This window comes from Lonchura striata, chromosome 4 (genome assembly GCF_050655825.1).
Source record: "Lonchura striata isolate lonStrDom1 chromosome 4, ASM5065582v1, whole genome shotgun sequence".
NCBI lineage: Eukaryota > Metazoa > Chordata > Aves > Passeriformes > Estrildidae > Lonchura > Lonchura striata.
In genome coordinates this window covers 60,879,626-60,903,024 of record NC_140706.1, presented here as the reverse complement: position 1 = coordinate 60,903,024, position 23,399 = coordinate 60,879,626, and the positions used below count along the sequence as shown (strand labels likewise).

At 35.3% G+C, this 23,399-nt stretch overlaps 1 protein-coding gene across 8 annotated transcripts in view; it reads left to right on the top strand.

Annotated features, from left to right (window-relative positions):
* The window catches only part of TTC29 (tetratricopeptide repeat domain 29), a 274,748-nt gene that overhangs the window by 174,076 nt on the left and 77,273 nt on the right, over positions 1 to 23,399 (top strand). For 7 of the 8 annotated variants that reach the window (XR_014955208.1, XR_014955209.1, XM_031504612.3 and 4 more), the window contains one exon: positions 8,048 to 8,233. The exons of the other annotated variant lie outside the window; for it this stretch is intronic. Coding sequence is in view for 5 of the 7 variants with exons in the window: in XM_031504612.3 (XP_031360472.3) it covers positions 8,048 to 8,233 (186 nt within the window). In the remaining 2 variants the exon portion in view is untranslated. The remainder of the gene's footprint in view (positions 1 to 8,047; positions 8,234 to 23,399) is intronic. 8 annotated transcript variants of the gene reach the window in all.

Below are 23,399 nucleotides of genomic sequence, written 5' to 3'. Positions count from 1 at the left end.
ATGCTATGAAGATTCACATGAATTGTGCAGCTCATCAAACACTAATTCAGTAGTTCTGCTAATCCGGTTACTCTCTGATTCTAAACAAATTGCTTGGGGCTCTGGCTTATGATCTCCTGACAACTCCAGTTGACACCACTTAAGAATCATTCAGCAGTTCAGCTCAGCTAGAACTTACCATGATGTAGCAGCCACAACAGCAGCTGACCAGCATTTGCTCTTCAGCTGCCACAGTTCAAGCTTAAAAGAGTGAAGGTAATATTTGGGTCAGCAAATGGTGAGAGTTTCATAGCATGGTTGATGTTGCTAATATTAGGGTGGCTGAGATTTTACCTATCTTAGGTAACAATTGTGCTGAAAAAGAGATTGCAGCTATACATGATGACCATAAGAATTTATTACTTGTAAGTTTTTTTTATTAATTGAAACATCACAAAATGTTGGGGTTTGAGACTGGAGTGGCATGTGGAAAACAAAACACCTACTTTGTCAGTAAATAATTTTTTTACTTGTTATTTAATTTTTCTCATCTGTTATTTTTGGATCATAGGGTATTGCTGTCTTAATTTTGAATATAACTTAGAACTTCTAATTTTAGAGTTTTATGGTACTTACCATAGTGTACAGAGCAAGCTATATGCACATTCAGGTTTCATATTTATTGGTGGAAAATGTTAATATTGTAATGGTTTCCACAGTCTGTAGTTCTAGGACAGTACAATGCTGGATATAAATTATTGGCCTGAACTGAATCAGAGCCATCCACCACAATGTGCAGGCTGATATCAAGGAGCAATTACTTTTTTTACTGCTGGGTTTGGAAATAATAACATTTTGTTTACCAGCATTACACTGTACAGACTGATTGCCTTTGCACATGCCAGTAAGTAAAAGTTCTCTCTGGTTTCATTTTTAATAGAATATATTGGTTGAACTTCAAATTGTACAGGAGTTGTCTTTTTTTTTTAATTGCCTGTTGCCAGCACTATACTGTGTGCAAAGAAAACGGCTTCTCTGGCCAACTTAAACTCATTTTTGTTCCACTTGAATATCTCCCAAGTATTTAAAAAATAGAGAGGGAACTCTAATCTGTGCAGCTTCTCAGAAAAATGATGGATGGAGTTATTCTGCCCCAAGTTCAGCATTATTCTAAAAACACTGGCAGAAATATTGTCAATGCTTGACTATATTTTTATCTTGCCTTCTTTATACAAGTAAAGTAAAGGTTTCTGACTTCCAAATTGAGGGAGTTTTAATTGTTCTTTGATGTTCCTTTATCCTGGACTAAACTCTTTCTAAACTAGTTCTAGTTTCAGGAGCTTAGGGAAAAAAATAAAGAGGTAGTTGAGCTGTTTACATGTGTATAGTTGTAGGGCTTTTTAGAGAAGAATGCAGGATAAATGCCAGAGTAATGGATCTACACAGCTCAGTATTTGATGTGTACAGTGATTTCTTGGCACATATATGGAAATATATGGGGCTTCCTTCAAAAGACAATCTATATTTTGTATTTATCAGTACTGATAGCAGTCTATCAGTATAGAATGAGCTGATTTGCTTGTAGATGTTGGGAGGAATGCAAAGCAAGTTCCAGCTCAATAACAGCTAAAGGAAGAGATGTCTCAGCTTTTAACTCTGCTTTGCCACAGCAGGAATGCAAAACCAGGGGAAGTGCCACAGTTCAGTGGCAACATGTGCTGGGCACTCAGCACTGTAGTGGCAGATAACTGTGCCAAGCCAGAGGGTGGAATCCTTGGATATGAACACGCCTTTAGAAGGGCCAGACACTGCTTATTAACTGATCACTGGAGCAGCTGCTGGAAACTGGGAATTAAAACCTGGGAGCTGCTGCCTTTCTGAGATTCCACCTGCTCCTGGTTCCTGACCCCACTCAACCTTTGTGCTGTGCTGTGTGCTAAATGCTGAATCTGTGCACGTGCTGCAGGCTGCTGATCTTTATTCTAGTCAGTACCAGACATACACAATGAGAAAGAAGTGGCAACTTGGCTTTCTTTCCCTCACTTCAGCATAGAAAGAATTTTGACAGTATGAGTTACCATTAGTTTTTGTTGTAAACGATGTCTTCTTGTAAAGTATATGAAGAAAGCATGAGTATATGATGTGCATGAGCTGAAAAATCTTTGTCCAGTATACTCAAGGTTGAAAACAGAGTTTAGCATTTTACAGTAGAAAGCTTTTCTGTAAGGCTTCACACTTATGCCTTAGGCTTGGGCTAGAAACATTGCAATAACCATATTGCCCATGCTATTTGGAGAAAAAAAAATACAGTAAGAGGTTATGCATTAAAAGAAGAAAGTATAACAAACCATCTTTTAATATTTGCTTGGATGAGGCATAGTTTTGTTTGCTTTTGAGGGGCTGGGCAAGGGAACATTGTTTTATTTTCTAAGCAGGTTTGTTGCTCTCTACTTAATATTTTATCACAGGAAAAAATGCAGCAGTTGCTGGAGACCAGTGGAGAATTTTATTATTTTTGCAGTTATCTTACAAAAAGTTGAAGTGATTCTGTCCAGGAAAGAAACCAAACCATCTCAAAATACAGCCACTTGTAGAACTACCATTGACTTTGACAGAAGCAGCACTTTTTAGAAAATTTCTGTACTATGTTTTTGTTGCAATAGCTTGGAGTTCCCTTTTAGCATTCCAGATTACCAGTTAATTGCCTCATATTATTATCATTAGCTGGTTTTATCCTTTACTCAGTAAAATTATACCCTGACTATTTCCTTAGTATTTTTTTAAGAGACTCTGCTTTGATTAAGCATTTTCCCTTTATGTACCTGGCAGTGTTGGTGTGCTCTGTGTACACTCTATGAAACAGTCTCTTCCTGAAACTTGGTGTCATCATACTCACAACTCACATTTTCACTTTCTTCATTTGTGGACTTACAGCTAAACATTCAGGAAAAATGTTTATCCATTTATGAATAAACTCTCTGGAAAAAGGAGTGATGGAGGAGTCTTCTACCTATAGATGTAGAGGCATCCTTTTTCTGGACAAGCAAGAGGGACTGATTCTTTGCCATGTATAGATCCAGGTGGAAATAACTGATTGCAGCATCATACTCAAAAGCAGTTTGTGCTTCTTCTTGGTCCAGCATCTTCCATCCTAGATCTTTCTCTGTATTAATTCTTCACAGCATCAGCTGTCTTGCTACTAAGTCACTGATTTCTATCTTTCTGGCAAAAGAAAAATTAGTCTTCCAGCACTGTGTCTCATTCTGACATAAAAAATTACTCCTGGTGACTTAATTGACCGTAGGCCAGGTCTTTATGTGCCTTCAAGAGTGAAGGGTCAGTTATAATCCAGTCATACACACTTTAAACAGCTAACTGGAGGATAAGTATTAACACCTGTTGAAAATTTTCCATTGCCTTTGGCCTTTGTCTGGCAGGAACAAAGGACTGACTGGTGGCTTTTTCTGTGGGAAATACTGAGTCGTAGCTGGATGTTGAAAAATTTATTTCTGATACCTGTAGTTTAAAAATCAGTGCAAGTTCTTGTTAATGGAAAATGGAACACCTGCCTCTCTTATTCTTCAAAGGAAATACCAAGCCAGGATCTCTTCCTGATGTTTCCGTCTGTTCTCTAAAGACCATTCCTGTACTTCTTTTCCTTTCTTCCACTGCATCCTGTCACAAAGGAGATCATAGAGATATGGCAGCAAGTTGTACTTGAGTCACACTAGGATGGCTTTCTATTTATTTCGTTTCTCTCATTTTAGCCTTTTGGGGTTCTCAAATTGCACCTCACTACCCCTTGCATTGCACTACTTAGTAGTTTTCTAGCTGAGCACAGCAAACATGCAGATACGGATTTGAGTGATCCTCTGTTCCATGCACAGCCTTGCTTGCCAAGGGAACAGTCTTGAGAAGAGCCCAGGAACAAAGGTATTGTTCAGTGGGCTGATCAGAGTCTATGGCTTAGGCATGAGAGGAGATGCTACTTGGCAGCTGAGGTGCACCTAAAGAGATCCTGATACACAGCAGGGTAATGTGTGTTTAATATATGGGGTTTAATGATTAAGCTCAAGTTGAAGATTTGTGGGGTTTTCTTTTAATCTCTGTTTAACAGAAAGATCTCATGAAGGTTTGATAGGCCAACTCTCCTTTTGTACATAAATACTCAATTAGGGAGTTGTTTTCATTTTTCTGATCAATAGATACCTAAAGATGACTTGTCTATATGTATTTTATAATCAGTTGTAGAGAACTGACTCTATATGTATTTTATAATCAGTTGTAGAGAACTGACTCTACAAAATGAGAGAGTTCAAAGTTTTAATATCTCAACTACTTGGAGATTTTATCGAAGAGAGTATTTACCTATTCCTATATTCCTCTCCTGGGATGTAAATGTTCACTTTCACTGAGTCTCACACACTAGCTTTGCCACTGTCAGAGTAATGTTGATTAACTTCTTGATCAGTAACTCAGACTTTGGATCCAAACCTAAATGACTTTTAAAAGTCTGGGGTTTGGGGGTGTGTTTCATGGCCTGCGTATCCAGTCAGCCACTGTCCAAGACAATGCCAGAGATGAGGTTGTCTTTGTGCACTTCTCATTGTTATGCACCAGCAGGATCATCATCACAGGGTCACATTAAAGTTCATTCAATCAAAGCCCTGGCAGTAGCTGGAGTCTGCCTCAGGTCACTTCCATCCCTTGGGATTTGTAGGGCACTACCTGAAGTTATTTGCATAATTTTATGTCACCTAAGTGCCTTGATACTTTGTAGCAATAATTTCAGAGGAGCAAATCTGTATCCAGTGTGTCTGTGTCCAATGATGATCTTCTCTTTCTGGCATATTACAACTATTTTTGTGCATCCTCTGGTATCTTTGAGTTCATTTTCACTTAGCTGTGATCTGTATGTAATGTGTGTTGTTATCTTTATGTTAGTAGTTATAATTAGGTTTCGTATTTCGCTGCTCATGTGGTTGTGTGCTTGTAATCATGGGAAGCTCTGCCTCTACTTCCGAGATAATCTCTAAAAGCATTCCCTTGTGCTGCAAGCATTGCTCAAGTCAGAATGAGATAAATCTCAGCCAAGAAGTATCTGCTTTTCTTCACGGAGAGGAAAGGAATCTTAGGTAAATCCTATCCATATTTAAATTGGTTAGTTTGGGTGAATCCCAAATGGGCCTTAACTTTATCTGCGTGTGTTGTCCTGGTTTTGGCTAGGATAGAATTCATTTTCTTCTTAGTAGCTGGTACAGTACAGTGTCTCAGATTTAGTATAATGTTGATATGTGTGATAGATAATGATGTTGTATAGATTTATAAATATATGTTTTAAACATCTACAAATACAGGAACGTATGTGTGTGTGTGTATGCATGCACATGGTAAATATACATATATTAAACCAAATCCAGTTTTGTTATTTCTGTTCTAGAATCATTTGTTGAGATTTTTATGAGGCTTTTGTACCAGAATAGTCATAATTTCTAATGTATAAATATGTTTTATATGATGTAGACGCCAGGATATTCTGAAAAAGAGGTACCTCTTTTTAGAAGAGGTGCTTTTTCAGTCCTGAGGAGAAACAAAAGGCATGAAAACTCACAGCCATGAAGAATATTCAGATTGGGAATATGTGAAGTTTGTATATTAATAATTATTCCTCTCAAAGCTGAATTTTGAAACTTAAGCTGAAATTTTGATTTAAAACCTTAGATGCAAATGATGAGGTGATAATCTAAATATAATTTCTGAGCGATTTCTTTTTTCGTAATTTTAAAGAGATTGTGAATCGCTTATTTCTTGGAAGTGATGTTATCTCTTTTAAAATACTAGAAATAGAAATGTATATAACACACTGTTTCAAAATCATAGTTTTATATATTTTAATGGGAATTGTTAGAAAGGTAGAAATCTGAGGTTAGAACTTCATGGAAGGCAAAACTCTGAGAAAATAAATAAGAAAGCAAAATAATAAATAAAATAACACAGGCAATAAGAAAAAGTATTATTTGCCATTAGAGTACTTAATTTTTAAATCAAAAGATAAAAAGAGTGTTGAAGAATGGGGGAAATTTCAGTTTGATTTTAAAAAACTTAAAGCAGGAAGAATGCAGACAATTTCAGTTCTCTGAAATGACCAAGATGGAGAAAAAAGGAGAAACAAGTAGTAGGTGAACATCTTGAAGACTGCAGACATATTTAGCTGGTAACTCTTTTTCTCAAAAGAATAAAGTCCTTGCTGTGTTGTGCAACACACTGAAGAACTTTATTAAGATATTCTGAAGTCAAATAACAGTTGTGACAACAGAGAGAATGAGATATTTATATTTCTTCAATTAGATCATATGTCATGTGTAATTTTGAGACAGAACATACTAGAGATGAGGCTGACAAATCCCTCGTGTGGTTTAGTGATGAATTTAAAGTACTTGTTTGAGTAATGGCTGCTGTATGTTCCAAATAGTGCAAGTGACTTGCATAGGTGGTGCAATTTAGAGTCATTAAGCTCATCCTTTTGGAAGTTGAATTTCCCCCAATTCTTCTTGTAGATAACAGAAGAGAATTTGACTGCAACTTTTGATTGGAGTGGTTTGATATGGTTATCATAGTTTTAAAACACTTAGGAAAGATCTGGACTTTGAGATCTTGCCTACACTGAAAATATTTATTTTTTCCTAGTTGATTTCTGTGTGATGTTCCATACCCAGAATTAAGAGGGGGTTTTTCTTTTGTCCATTTTCACTCTTTTTGAGTGAAGCTTACAAATTGCAGAGTTCCCAAAAACAAAGCAGTTCTGTTCACACATCCAGCTTAACCAAAAAGTCTCTTGCCTGCTGCCAGACCTGTGCTTCTTAACTCCTTCTTTATCCAAACATGTGGAAATTCCTTTTAGAGCTGGCTGTTTGGCTCACATTCATTTAACAGCCACAAACACACTAAATAGCCCACTAAAACTGCAGTGGAATTTTAGCTAATTATTCAATTTCACATCTGGCAGGAGTAGAGTTTGCACAGAAAATTAATTTATATTAGCCATGAAACATATTGGTTCTGTATTATCTCATAGATTTTTTAGCATCATATAAGAAATAGATATTTCAAATTCACTTTAGGAAGGAACAGTATTATAAGATTTGTCAGGAAAGTTTTAGATTTCTACTCCAAATTAGTAAAGTTTTGGAATAATTCATGGCTGTTATCTTGTGGGAATTTTTTTAAAGGCCCTTTTCCAAGAGAAAGAAAATGTTATTCTGTAACTTTAAATTGTGGATAATATTGTATTGCTACTTAGATTTAGGACTTGGAGGTTTTTTTGTAAATTTTAGGGATAATGTGTGTTCATTCAGTTTTCTGAAATGATAAAGAGTAGAATCCAAACTTCAGGACATGGAGAAAATCTGTGACTTAAGAGTCTCCACTGCTTTCTACATTTGTTCTAAGAACAATTCCTTGGTGAACTGGGTAGGGGAGGAGTCTTATGAAAATAGGTGCAATTTCAGTTTGTCTTTAATTTCTAAGAGTGCTAAGGTACAAAACATGGGAATAGGCATGAAAACTCAAAGCCTCTCTTGTAGGTCATACTTTGAACATGTAAAATTATATGAATTAATGTATTGTGTTTGCAGAGTGTTCTTTTTGGTTCTTAATCTTCATCAACACAGTTGTTACTTTAGATGTCCAAGGTTTGAAACTTAAGGTTTGGAGAGCTCTTGGACCTTTTCAAGGCCCAGAGGCTCAGACAAATGCTTCTCCAGTCTCACTCTGACTTCTCTTTTGACTAGCCAGTGTTTTATCCAGGTTCCATGTGTTTTATTGAACTGAATTTTGATTTTGCACACAGAAATGAGAACAAAAATATGTTTCCAATTGTGCCTAATTTGTAAGGTTATAATTTTCCTCTTCAATTTCTCTGAGCGAGCACATAGCAGAACTTGATGGCATTTGAATGGTGGAAATATAAATAGCTCTTAATTTTCATTATGATTATTGCTATAACATGCAAAATTTCTGAACACTGATGATAATATGGTAATTTTTCTTTTGATTTTTGTTTTTAAAGGGCACTATGAGAAGGTGTATGATAACCAGCTTAGCTTGGCCTGCTTTTTCAATGACCCTGAGGACAAATGGTTAAGTAACTATTTTTATGAGCAAAGCTATAACACTGCTCAATTAGTAGAAATTGATGGTGGGAAGAGAAAGGCACAAGCATATGTAAACATGGGCCTCATCAAAGAGGAAGAAGGTAAGGCACTGGCATCACAAATCTGCTTTGGATGGCATATGTAGTTACACAAACAGGGCTGAATTAAAAGAGCTGTGGACATGCCGTTCTGTAGTGTTTAATCCTGCTTCCAATTTGCACTTAGATAAACTTCCTGTATTTTTGTTCTTTTTAAAATTACTTTCTGATTCTCTTGACCACGAGTGACACCCTCTTTATTTGTTCCTGACTGTCACATTGGAGTCTGCTTCAGACTTAGACCTCACCACCAACTCCTTTTCTGCATGTTCATCCTTAAACTGTGAGTCTCTGAAATCAGAAGATAGTAATAGAAATAACTAGAATCATAGGGCAGCCCAGGCTCTAAGGGACCTTGACAGATCATCTGATCCAGTCTTTCATGGGAAAGGGAGCCTAAATGAGATAATTTTAGCACCCTATCAATTGCATCTTAAAAACCTCCAGTGATGGGGACTCTACCACATCCCTGGGGAGACTGTTGCAATGAACAGTTATTCTCACTGTAAACAATATTGCTTTCTTATATCAAGGTGAACCTTGTTTTTGTATTTAAGAGCGGAGTATTACCTTTCATGGCAGAGGGGTTTGTGTGTGCATAGCAGTCTGAGTATAAAAATGGCATTTTCCTCTGCTTAAAATCCTTTAATGATATAGGAGGGCAAGCATTAAGTAAGCCTCAATTAATTGAATAAAGCCTGTCTTCCAGTTCTAATTTGTAAGTGTCCTGCATGCCTAATTATTGCTTAAAATATGTGATTTCTGTAGCCACTATGGTTTTGTTTCTAAATTTGACTGTGGGTTGAAACAATTCCAACACTGAACTCAACTTGTGGCAAGTTTCTCGTATAAAGTGGCTTCTCTTAAAAAAAAATTGACAGAAATTGAAATATTTTGTGGAAATAGCCTAATTCCATTAAATGTCTGGTGGAATGGATGTGTTTTGAAAGATGGCCCCATTTCCCAGCAAAAGCCTGGACATAAAACAAAAAGTCTGCAGCCTTTTTTTTTTTTTTTATTGAAAGGGTGTTGATTTTTGTCTGATTTTTTTTTTCCTCTTGTTCTCTTACAGCTGACACATGACATCTTTTTTTTATATTTCCTCACATCTTTCTAGACTGATGGTCATTCACACTGTTTTCCTGTGAACTGTTGCCTTATCTTTCTTGCCTGCAGCACCCAGACCTGGATTCAGTTTTAAAATTTGTGCATGTACCAACAAGTAGTAAAATGGAAGGATTACTTTTCCTATACATGGTATCATCCAGTTTCCCAGTTGATAAGAGCAATTGCTTAAAGCCCAGCCAGTCACAACCATATGATTTTCATTTTGAATGAAAAATGCTTAGGTTGGTTATCTATCTCTTACTCAGTAGAATAAAAGTACTGGATTTTAATTATTTTTTGCAGCCTTTTTACTTGGTCCTTTAGTTACTAAAAAATAAAATTTTAAGAAGGTGCAGACAAGCAAACATTTATATCTAGTTGTAACTTCAAAGGCTTTTAGTTAGTGTGACTCACTGCTGTTACCCAAGCACTGCCTAAAAAAAAAAAATAGTATTTTCTACTTTTATGGTGTCTTAAGCAAAAGTTGTTGAATACTTAAATATCTTGAGGCCCATTAAAAAAAGCACTTAAGTAAAGTTATGAAATAGCCTGAGATGATCAGAGGAACTGAAATTTTATTTTCCTGCTGAAGAATATTAGAAACTTTTAGAAGAGAAGCTTCTTATTAACCTTATTAATGAGAGATAAAGCAAAGTGGATTTTCAGTGCCCAGGGTAAAGCTCCACTGAATATTTGGGCTTTGTCTTTTGTAAGTATTTTCTTTCCAGAGAGAAAGAGGTAAAAAAATAAAGAAGCTGAGAGAGTAAGCATAGGATTTGCTTTGAGGGACCACAGAAAAAAAGGACAGCAGATGTATTCCATGCATTTTGTATTTTCAGGGGTGAAAGATTGATTCAAGGGCAAGTTCTGATTGGAGAAAGCATAAAAGGAGATGCTGGGTTAGCATTATATAATATTGCATCAGTTTTAATGGTGTTATAAGTAAAATTTTAATTCTGCTATTTTATAATTTTTTTGTTCAAGTATTTATAACTTGATAATTATTTTGTGAACCAAATTAGTCAGATTCCCACTTCTCTGGCAGTGTATCTACAGGAATAAATGTAAACATCTGGTCCCAGTTATTTTCAATTCTCTTATCCAATAGTGTATTTTTCATTACTTGGGAAAGGAAGCTGTCTGTATATGCTTAGGACTGATTGCTTGGGAGTATAAAGTTAAACATGGACTTGTAAAGATTGCTGTTTGCCTTGGAAGAAAATCAATAAATTTGCTGGGTATTTTTTGTGTAATCAAATTTAAAGTTCTTTGACTTTCAGCCTGGTCCCTGTCCTAAAGGCTGGATATAACCTGATGTTCATTAATCTTCAGAGCTAAATATTTGAAGTGTTGGTGGTGTAGACTTCAGTCATGATATTTGGATGCAGGCCATTAGTAACTGCCAGTAAGGGAAACAAAACAATTATAAGTGAGTAGCTTGCTACAGACACAAATGGAATGTTCTCCTTGGAGCAAACATTATTTTAATGGCATTTCTTCACAGAATGAGATTTTTAACCTCTTTCCTAAAATACTCTGCCTGTAAAATAAGGTTGAAGCATTCACTGATTATTGTAGGAGTATTAAAATTTTGATACTGTTCAATTAGATGTGCGATCCCCATAGTTTGTCTTTCCTCAAAGGACTAATAATAAGTCATTTTATTACTTTAGTTACTCATTATTTTACTTTAGTTACTCATTTATTACTTTTTTTTCATATAGCTCTTTAATGTGCTGGTGTCACTTTACAGACACTGAAAATACAATAACATAACACATTTTTCTCACTTTAAATCCAGAATTATTTGCTGTCCAGGTAAGCACAGGCTTTGTAATAAAATCTGTCTTAAGAAATGCGAGTTTTAAAAAATTCTTTTCTTACTATACTTTCAATGCATTTTCAGAAGTAATATCAGTCATTAGAAATATTTGCAATGTTCTGCATATCAGAGGGTAAGATTTATAATCATAGTTTATGATAGATTATGTTACTGTGCTTTCTGCTGAAGTTAATTGTGAACTTGAGGTTTACACTGTTGTATCTTGCAGAAGAAACAGTTGGAGTCCACTGAAAAGCACAATGTCTAGTATTTTTTGTACAGATTCTTACTTCATTGCAATATTTGAGTGCTTTCTGTTTTGTGCTAAATGCTTGCCACCTATCATGCATGAAGTGATATGCACCTTAAATATATGCATCCCAAAATTTAAGGTAACTTATATGAATAAAAAGATCAGTCTGGGGGAAAACAAGGAGTTTGTACTTGTAAGAGCTCTTTACTTCAAATATGCTACAACAAAACCAGATAAATTTCTATACTATTCAAAAGCATAGCACAACCAGACATCTGAAATTAGGGTAGCTGTCGGTTGCAGTGCTTGGGAACATTTCTGGATACATTTAAATAACTGTTTGAGAAAGCCTGTAAGTATAAAATTAGAGTCCAATGAATAAAGCTTTCACAATTAATTACAAATGTGTATCAGTGCCACACCACAACCTGATCTCCCCTGGATGAGAGCTGTAAGATGTGTGAGAATTATGCCATTATTCTCAAGGCAGTGGTGACTTTGGATTAGTCATCATATTTATATTCTGCTAGCACATAAAGATCAACAAAAGTGGAGATAATACTTTATTTGAAATCTTTACAGGCTGAAAAGATCAAAGCCAAGCAGAACTGGTGAGAGAAAGGGAGCAAGTGCAAAGCAATGTTGGGAATCTCAGAGCTGATTCCCACAACATACACCTAATCCAGAAACCCAGTTTTGTCTGTGTATGTGTTTTTTAGATTGAAAGCCTTATGAAACCTCAATAAGGAATTCTTTCAGTTCTTTCTAAAATAGCTTAGACATTTCAAAAATCTGCTATATTCTACAAATTAATGAAGGGTTTGTAATTGTTCTGTCCTAATCCAGCTCTACCTTTATTAGAAGCAATGTTAAGTCTGATTGCTTTCAAACAGAGCAATGTTATGCCAGAGTTGAACACTTCTGATCACTTTGCACCAACCCCAAAAATACTAATTAATTGCACCTGATTTTTTTGGAAAGGTGTAATTGTTTTATCTGCAATCAAGGATAAAATACGGTCTATTTCATATGTTGGAATTTGATAGAAACTTTTCTGGTTGAAAGAGCTACTGAATGGGGGACTTATAAATGTAATTAATTTGTTAGGGAAAAAAGCCATCACAGAATTCTTGCAGATGTTAACAATAATAGTTGAAATTCAGGGATAGGATTTTTCCTGTCACTTTGCTATTGTATTGAAATTGAAGTTTTTAATCAAGGCATTGCAGAAATTGATGGAAGGGTCCTGGTTGTGTTTAAGTGATGTGCTTAATTACAGAATGGCTGGATTGGAAGGAACATCTGAAGATCACCTGGTCCAATTGCCCTGCTAAAGCGGTTGCACCTGAAACAAATTGCACAGGGTAGCTTTGAGTTATGAAGCTTAACAATTAATTATTTGCTGAACAACAACTGGTTCATTACATCTTCTGGTTTTGGAACATAAAAAGTCTAAGCTGTTTATTTTCTTGTTCTTAGTCAAGAATTCTTACTAAGAATCCATTCTTACTGAGAAATTGTTGATTTTGTATTTTGATTTGTTTATGGCAAGTGCTTTTTAATTGAAAACTGTAATGTATAAATAATTGAGAGAAACTCAGCATAAATTCATGAGTATCTATGCAGAGGAAATATGCACATTTAAGCAGAATTTCCCCAATTGGTTTGCCTTCAGGCAGAAATAATTTATATTCAGATATAGAAAAGAGAATGTTAATATTGCAAAATGAAGTACTAAAAAGGTTTAAAAAGGCAAAAGTTAAAATTGCTTGTGAAATTTCATATGCTTTTGTGCACACAATTTGTAACTTTATTTTAATTACATAAAAATATAGTTTCTTTTCAAGAGATTCCTAAGTATAGCCAGAATAAAATTCACCTGTTGATAGTGGGATAGGTGGCCCACATGCACCTTCTACATTAATAGAGCTTTATGTTGTTATCTGTGCTGCAAGTCTGCCAAGCCCATTTAAATAGCAAATCCTCCATAGTATAGTGTAGAAATGTTCTGCTTTACAATCTGATTGCATAATTGCAAACAGCTGGTAAGTAAAACAAACCAGGGGGACAGCATTTGTGAAAAGAGATTAATTTCTTCCTACCTATCTGTGGAGTGCAGCGCTGTCACTGATAACAGAATTGCTGTGTTTGAACGACCCAGCCTGTCTATTTGACTATGTTATGTTTCCCCCATAAGGCCTGTGCCCAATATCTGAGATCTCCATACCATTGTATCCACTAGGTTAGACAATGGAAGAAGGCAACCTAAAATAAATCCAATCTCTTCATTCAGGAATAAAAGTAACTCAAATTATCAGCTAAATGATAGGATTTTCTATAATTTTGTCTGTGTTTTAAGCAACTTAGTCTGTTGTTGTTCTGTTCTGTAAGCAACTTGTCTTGGTACCCAGTTATGTTTGTGATTTTTGATAAAACATAAAGCTCATCATTATCTTTCTTCTCCTTTCTATAATGACATTTGTCATTCTGTGGACCAAAAAGAGGAAAAGTATTTAAAGATATATATTCCTATGCAATTTTTTTTTTCGTAGGAAGCTTGTGTGCTAGTTAAAACATGATGGTGGCCTAAAGGAGAGTTTTAGTTCTAGAGATTTAGAGATTCTCTATCCTTTCAGACTGGAACTACAGGTTTGTTCTGCATTTATACAGTATCTTTTCCTCTGTGCTTCTACAGCACTTGTACTAGGTGATGTTCGGTGTGTGGTGTGATAAACTAAAGCTGGTTGAGAACATGATGCTCCCTGGCCAAGCCAAATTGTGCTGTCTCAACATGTACAGCAAGTTCTGCCTGCCTTTCTGACTCTCTGGAGTTTGGATCAATGTCTGTCCTCAAGATACTAATTTTCTAAAGAAGTGGTGGAAACTTACTGTCCTATTGACTTCCTACTAAATTTGGTTGAAACTCACTCCAGAAGTAGTTGAACAGGATGATCATATAGATTTGTTCCCTATGGAGACTACCCTAAAAGTGTCTCTTTGTACTGTTCATTATCTGGAGAGAATATACATATTTATATAACAGACCAATTCCAGTAGTAACCAAATAGAATTGGTTTATCATGGTATTCCCTCTCCTCACCCCACATTGCATATCCCAAATGATAACCTTCTCAGATTTATTCCTACTTGTGATTATTTTTTTCCCAAACAGCTTATTCAGGAAAAGGTATGTAGGACTAGTTTAGACCTAGGAACATACTCACTTGTTTCCAAATCCTTTGTCTTCGACCACATAAACCTGTTCCTAAATTTTAAGTTATGAAATTAGTTTCCACATCAGGGAACTTTAAAGACAGAAAGAAGCTTTCTGTTAATGGGACATGAAATTCTGCATACCCAGTTTGACCATTTAAGGTACTTCTAGTCACTGATTTTCACCATATCAACTGAAGCTAATTCTCTTTTGTTATTCTGCACTTACTCTATCTCATTAAGTTGTTATATTGTTTTCTGATTAAGAATTGAATATATAAGTTGGCTGAAAAAAACTTAATTGTAGAGCATAATTTAAAAAATTTAAGCAGCAAATTGCTAGGAGTTACTCTTTGGATATTCTGCTTTTCTCTGTCAGTCAGTAGCAGTCAGAAGCAGCCACAAGTCTTTCTGGATTCTTGAGAGGACAGATTGAACAGGTTTATTCAATAATTGAGCTCATCCTCCTGCAAGTGCACAAAGTAGTTCCCCAGCAAATGACATTTTATTATTACAGGACTGTTACAGCTATTGAACTATCTTGAATTGATATTATAGAAATTAGGAATATTTTCAGCTCAAATTAGCAGTCTTAAAGTCTAAAGAAGCTTCTGAACATGTAACATGGAGGAAAAAGGGGCCTGTTAAGTTCATAAAAACATTCTTCATAAAATTATTTTTTATTCTTACTTTTAAAAGGTTTTGGTGGGTAATGAACATATTTTGAATAAGAGAACCCAGAAAAAATTCTGTAGTGATCCTACTTCTGAAAAGAAATCCTGTGAAAATATAATCCTTTCTACATTATTTTACTTCAGTTGATTTAAATCAATGTTTATTATTAAGCTCAGGGAAGTAACAATATTCTTTACACTAAGAAAAAGTAAGTTTTCTTAATCCTTTCATGGTCACTCCCACTTTCTGGCCTAACTCTTCAAATGGAGAATCTTTTAGTACTGCTGTAATACCTGGGGGTTGGTCTGTATTCTTGCTTTCTAATAAGCTCTTCAAAATATTCACAGCAGTGCGCAGGTGCTGATTCTAAACTCTGTTATTTGCATTCTCATTAGAAGTTTTGACATATTAAAAAAATATTCTAAATTAGTTTCCATTCCTGTGTGTTCAGTGATTGTAAAGTTCATTTTCAAGTCGTAACACTACTGTAAAAAAGCTATGGCTGTTTGCTTGAACTATGAAAGATGTATCAGGAATATTTTACAAAAAACACTTGATGTGTGCTTGAATACAATATGTTGCACTCTGGTGAACTGTTTATATAGGTACTTCTGTACAAATCATATTATAAATGTTTTTGGTATCCAATATTGCTCTGTTTGCTTTATGTGCATGTTCATAAGACTATGACATTTAATGAAGAGATCTTTTTAAAGTATTGATAGCCATGAGTAAATTATACTGTGTTTGATCTGTGTTAAAGATTCAAAGTCCAAGATATTTGAATAGAACTTAGAATAAAAATGTAATTAGGTTACATCCCTAAAGTCTGATATATCTTTAAACAAGACTCCAAATGAAACTTTATTAAAACTTCAAATGAATTATTTCTTTGCTTTTTTAAATTCTTTTTCCCTCTCTTCTCTTTCATGTCTATTACTGACATTGCTGCTTGTATTTTACCTGTCTTTTCCAGGGTATTTTAATTATTTACTTCTTAATGACTAGTGCTGAGATGAAGCTGCCCTCTCACTCACTTTTTTTTTTCTTTGCTTCAAAGCTTTGAGAGGTCTTGGAATACTGTAGCTGGACCAGCAGTTGTCATCATAAACTTTCCTGGAGGCAGTGTTTCCTTTCAGTAATTGATAAAGGAGGCTGTTTCCAGAGGTGCCTTTCCAGGTCACTGAGAGCAGCCAGGGTTGCATGTCCTCAGCCATTACCAATAATCTGGAGAAGCCATAGGAAAAGCAAACATGAAGCTGTTAATAAAAATATGTCTTGATCTTCAGAGAATCCTTCAGGTTGGCTAGAATCTTAGCAGGTTATTAATCCAACTGCACTTCTGAAGTAAATCATCTGCACCACAGAACAGCTCCAGTGCTGAAGTGCTGCATCTGAGAATAAATTTATTATTGGAAGCTATGGAAAGTGAGGGGAACTGGGTGGAATCTAAATAAAATGTAAACACTGCAAAAAAAAGCATTTAAACCAGGAAAAGCATTTGACATAGCAAAAAAAGTCATTTAGTGAAACTAATCTTCTTCCGTGACACTCTCTCTATTTAAAAATAATGATCATAATAATCCTTGAGGTTAAATACTAATATAACTTGTTTTCATTATTTCTATTGAACTTTAAAAACTCCTAAGCCCTAAAAAACAGAATTGCAAAGTATGTACCATTCATCCCTGAGTTTTCTGCTCCTTTCCCTTTCTGCATTTAGATATCCTCCCATAGACATTGAAATATTTGTGAAACCTGAAGTGGGAGCATCCCACTGAGTGTGGGCCTGCTCTCATCCAGATCCTGGAGCCTTACACTGTGAGCTTCCTGAATGCATTTTGCATCTTGGGTAGCCTTTGCATATTGAAAGCACTTTGATGCTCTGCAAGCATGAAAGAAGGCTTGAACAATACTGTGAAGCAAGAATTCCATTCTCTCAAAAATGGGTATGTGATCATTCAGCTGATGTTCAACATTGTTTGAAATGTTGTCTTCCAGATTAAAATGGATATATATCAATAAGTTTATATATAATCAAAAAAATCAGAAGGCGGCATGTGACAAATGCTGCTTTCATAAAATGTGTTAACCTAAAAAGATAATGGAATTTTAATTGTAAAACAGAATTTTGCATTTTGGTTCATTTGAATATGAGTGTAAGACAGACAAGTTCATAGAATTTTCATTTGGGACCCGTTTGGTTGTCATTTCTCTTCCCCTTGCTGGTCCACAGTACACCATTCCCAAAGCAGCTGTCATTTCAGCTGCCTGTGGGAAAACTCTCCTGTTTGCTGCTCAGGAGTGCTGGCAGCAGAAGGGAAAGGGATTAGAGGGCAGCCAGAAAAGCCAGCATTATTCCTACCTTGTGAGGTGTCTCTGCCTTTAAGTAAGCCCTTTTTAAAATAGGTGTTATATCTCAGTGTGCTGGTGGTGTGATACAGAATCTTTGAACTGTCCTGCTGGGGGTTCTACAGTCTGCACTGCCCTCTAGGTTCGTGTAGGTGTATTTTGAGTGCTTGAGCTTTAAGGCAAGTCATATAGGTCCTCAGAGGACAAGACTACATATGCTCTAATGCTCACTGGATTACTACAGTTATGATTTTCTTTTCAGACAACACACATTTGTTTAAGTAATGTAAACAGAAATAATGTATCATCCTCTAAGGTGCAGTACCTAAGACTAGCCTGGCAGTCCTTCTCCCAGACAAGGGAAGATAAAATGCTGTCCTTTTGCACTGCAGTGAGTCCACCAATGCTACATCTCAGGTTGTGTGAAACTCAACTTTCCTTTTCTCTCTTCCTTTCTCCTTTGTGTCCTCAAGTGCTCTACTTCTCAGGCATGGCTTCAGCCTGCCTTAGGCAACTTGGATTCCAGGTGAGATCTACTGGTGAATTGTCATACTGGAGGAATAGTTAGAATATCCCATGATGAGCCAGCATGTTCATTGCAATATTCTTATGAATGGCCTATGTCATTTTGCTAAAGCTCTTAAAGGTGGAATCTTTATGAAAAAAAAATCAACTTCTCTAAAGTAAATTCATATAAGGTTTTACCCATTATCTTAAAAATACTCACTTTGATTGTTGGCTGATGACTGGTTTTCTTTGAGATGGATATTAGAGAGTTATGAAACCATAATGTTTTATCTTAAATCCCTTCTGCAATTTTTTTCTTGTTTTTTCAGCTGGCACATGAATTCAGGTTATTACATGTAAGTGGCTGTCCCAGTGGCTTCTTTATAGTTCATTTTACCTCAGGAGTCCAAGGCAGTTCCACTAAATGAGAGATGTTTGCTGAATGAGAGCCTTGTTTTATGTTTCTTCTGAACCCACCTCTTTTAAACACTTTTGTAGCAATCTCTGTGGCAGACTTAAGTACTTCAGCATGAGTATTGCTGTCATAATTGAACATAGAAACTGAGCATAATACAAGTAGTTCAAGCAGTTAGACTGAAATGTAACCATTTATCTTTTGAAAGATAATAGCATTTTTGGTTTTCATTACCATTAACTGATGCTTCAACCAGATTTTGTGTTCTCATTGTATTGTGAAATAACTGATGCAAAAGATGTTCTAGATTAAAATATACTATAATATATTCAAAGTTTATTTTACCTTTAAGTTGTTTTAATCTACAGTTGAATATTTTCTGAAGCCCTCAAAAACTGTTTACAATTTAGAATTAAATGTGCTTCCTGCTTCTAGTAGTGCTGCTGAGGCATGCTGCCTAACAGACCTGTCACTTTTCTTGTGCAGTTGTTTCTGTGGCATTATTTTCATTGGCAAGTATACGAGCTGATAGAAAAGGAAATCATTAGGTGTTCTCAGTATAGCTGAGGCATGGAACTAGAGCAGGTCAGTCACTGCATTTTGCAGATTGTGACATTTTAAATTACCTGTACACTACTGGAAGCAATCTGTGGACCTAATTAACATTTCACCTAATTAAAGTCAGGAATGTATCTAGAGAATTCTAGGTAGTTTTGCACTGCCTTTATTTGTTAAATACCACATTATTCAAATTTGAGTCTCTAATTTCAGTATTGAAAACTTCAGGTTTGTGTGCTATTTTCTTAAGTGGGAGTAACTTTTTTTTCTCCTTCAAGTAATCAATGCACTGCTGAATGAGTTCATTTTAATGCACTCAATCATGCCTCTAATGTTTGTAGCTTACGGGCGCAAGCATCAGTAATGCAGGAATGTTATATGGCTTTAGTTTGGGCCATTTCATAAAATATTCATGGAATCAAAAATGTGCATCAAAATAGCGGCTGGGAGAATTACATTTATGTGCCTGCTTTTATGCCAGCTTCGCATTTAAACCCATTTGTGTTAATATCTAGTCAATCTTTCTACTTAAAGAAAAGGCAAAATAGTAGTCTCCATATATACCCCTTTTGATTTGGTATCTATTTTGATATAAGAAATCTGTATTTTTGGATTGGGTTTTAAGAAGGAGAATTATAAATGCATGTTTAGATTAAAAACATTTATCTTCCATATTTACAAAATTACATTGAATTATTTTGCTTAAATGAATAGTTTTAATTTGAAACAATTCAGTGAAATCTGTAGCACAAATCTGTCAGAATGTCTTTTATTTATATATAATTGTTTAAAACTGGTTTTCTACTCCCAGAATTATATTGTGACAATGTTAGCCTCCCATATTTAAGATTAAGCTGTTGCTGATGGGATTTCCCTTGTTAAGCCCTGAATTATATTAAACTATAGAAAATTATAAAAGTATAATATTTTGGTAGTGGTAGTACATATGTTGTAAGAGTTACCATTCTAGTTTTTGATTCCTTTTATAAGAAGAGAAGAGAGACATCAGAGAATCTCCAACTCCACTTGGTATCCACTGAGATAAATTCTTCATGGCAGTATGAAAATAAATATGCAAGTGCTATTAATGTTGCCAACTGAAAATAGCTTTACTGCTTTGTGTAACAGTCTCCAAATAGATTTTTCAAACATGTATTTCCTAGAAACACCTTCTTTATTTTCTCTTTGAATTCCTAGACCTATAAAAATACATTTCTGCATGCTGTTTCGAGTGATTTTCTTTCTTCATTGTTTTTTCTTCTCTTTCTGCTTTTCTTGGAATTGTTTTGTTTTTCAGTTCATAATAAAAGTAATTTAAAACTCCCTTGTCACTGCCTGAGATAAAAATGCTGGTATTCTCAGAAATGTTCTGAAATTGGCTAATTGCCTTCTTTTAATGTTTTTTCAATATTTTCAGATGGCGTTCTATGTATGTCTGCAGCCAACACTTGCAGCAATTCAGTGTTTAAAAATTAGAATGTACTGGCCTGATCAGTTCCAGCTGAACTGACTCATGACAGGGACTAAACTCACCAGCCCCCTGAAAAATACTTTTCCCACAATATTTGAGTTTCACAGAAGCATTATGGGTTAAATAAATAGGCTGATGTGTCATTTGCCAGTGGCAACAAAGGATTTCGGTTTATTTTCATGGAAGAATGAATTCCAAAGTCTAAAATGTTTTACCTTCCATGAATTAGAGAAGTATCCAAATAGCTCTTTTTATTTGAAAGCATCTTCAGTAAGTAAATTCCCAGCCATGTAAGGGCTTTCATGTCAGGAATTCCATCTCTACCTTGTTTAGGAAACGAGCAGGTCTTTTGGCTTTCTGTGCATCACTTTCCTCTTAGTATTTCTGTGAGCAGATTATTTACATTTTACTGTGTAATCTTTCTTGCTAATTCAGTGAAGCCAAATGTAATATAGATCCATTTGTATATTACCAAAAAAATCATATTACTTTATAATTTTGAAGCTTGGTGTAGACTGATTGTTTCCACAGAGATTTCACTAAGATCTGACATAAGTAGTGTTGTGTCGGAACTCTTAGGGTTAGGTCCTGAGAGCTCTGGGGGCATGGAATGTATGAGTTCCATTTCTGGTCTCATAGAAACTTTCTCAAGAGGATACTGCAATCACCACCCCTGATTGTTCTAACAACCTGAACAGGAGTCCTTGAGATTGCAAGTTTTATTTACCTAAAGAATATGTACTGTGAAGTGATCATGTTGCAGTGTCAGGAGAAACTCAGATACTGTTCAGCTTCATGGTTATACCACCATGAAGCTGAACAGCAGTTTGCTGCTTCCCATTCTTACTGAAAGTTTTTGAGTAACACATGAATCAAATTCTAGTAAAGGATCAATTAAACATGTCGTTTATCCCAATGACTCAAAAGTATGATAATACCCTTTCAAAAGAACAATCTATTTATTAATTGATTTCAGGGAGAATTCCAAGGAAGAGTGTATGAGCTTATGAGAAACCAAATGAACAAAATGCTTTCTCTATCAATATTAAATTTTAGCTCTACTTTAAATCAGTCATCACAAACCCAACGTGACTTTCTTCAATATCTTAAATCTGCCTTTAGCAACCTTGTGTAGCTGGAATTCTGTGCCCTAAGAAGTTAGCTGAACTGGCTAGACAAAAATCAAATTGGATGTCTCTTGAGAATAGACAGGGGTTTTCATCTGACTTTAGCAAATCTACATGTCTATTTTCTGTTCTATCTACTGTCAGGGACTCTGTAAACAGCTTGTACTGGTTGTGATAATTTCCCTTTGCCTTTCTATTTGTGCAGTCTGATGTCAAGCGTGTGGTATTTTGGAAAGAATGTATAGAACTTTTCCTGTTTTCCCAGTGTTTTGGGCCATCTCTCCAATACCCATCTCTAGGTAGAATGGAACTGAATAAAATCTGCTGATTCTCCTTTCACCTGGCACTGCATTCTTCAACACCTGTTGTTTCCTCTGGGATTCTTACATTAATTTTAGGCTGTAGAGCCATAAAATTATTTGTCTATGACACTCATTTAATTAAATTGCATCTTTGAAAGAGGAGTTTCTTGTGCTTGTCAGTTTTAGTTGAACTCGGTTTAATCATAAGAGAAACTTAATTTGAAAATAAATTTAATTCTAATAAAGATGAGTTATATTTTATATTGCAAAGTTGAAAGCATGGTTATAAAGGAGTAACATGCAAAAGACAAATATAAATTGAGTTAATAAGAGAAATCTGTCATAGCTGTTCTGCTGCCTCTAGGTTGGCTAGAGGCCTGGGGAGATAACCTCATTTTCTCAAGGAATGCTTAAAGAAGATCCTTCTCCAAGCTTTTCTCCTTTCCTTTCCTATGACTGGGAAACAACTTTTCTCCTTCCTGGTTCTTTTTGCAGTTTGAATTCAGCACTGTAAAAAAAGACTGCAAAACAGCAATATCACATCTCAGAAGAGGTGCAAACTGCAAACATATAAATGAACCTATTGTATGGTTGTTTTTTTTTCAGCTGTTAATAGAAATACAGTTGATGTATTGATGATCTATGGAACAAGATTCCTCCATCACACACAAACATATGAAGGCATGGTCACATTCATCATTCTCCCTGCTACAGGACAGTCTTTGCTGAACAAGATATTGTGACCAGAATGCTTTCTTTAAAATTATTTTTACTGTAAATAATTTTATCTTACCTGCTTCCCAGCAATACCCATTATGTATGAGGAAAAGCTTTTCTGTTCTTTCCAAGAGTTTTGAATTTTCATTGTCCAGCAGATATGGAAATCTCCTAGGTTGAATTTTATGCACACAGGTAAATCCAGCTGAAGGTAGAGAAAAAACTACTTGAATGTGAAAATTAATTGAATTTTATCTTCAAACTTTCCTTTGCCTTAAAGATGTTTGAGTAACTTACATTTGAAGACCTTGGAGTATATTACTTCAGGCTCAATAATTAATCTATCAATGGTTAATGCTCTTACTAGATAAACTCACCAGAATTGGCCTTGCAATAACTGTTGAATAAATTATTTTGCATGCTGATTCTTTTTTTATTGATTAACTTGTTTGACTGAAGGTTTTTTGTTTTTCCCCACAGTTCTGATACCTTTATCCCCCACACTTCAAATCTTTCACCTCAGGTTTTCATTATGGAAAAAGAAACTTGAGGATTTCAGTTGTGATTATTTATGCATAGATGTGATTTTGATATATGAGAACCACAAAGGCTTTATGAATCTAGAATAAATTTATTTTCTAGAAGATCCT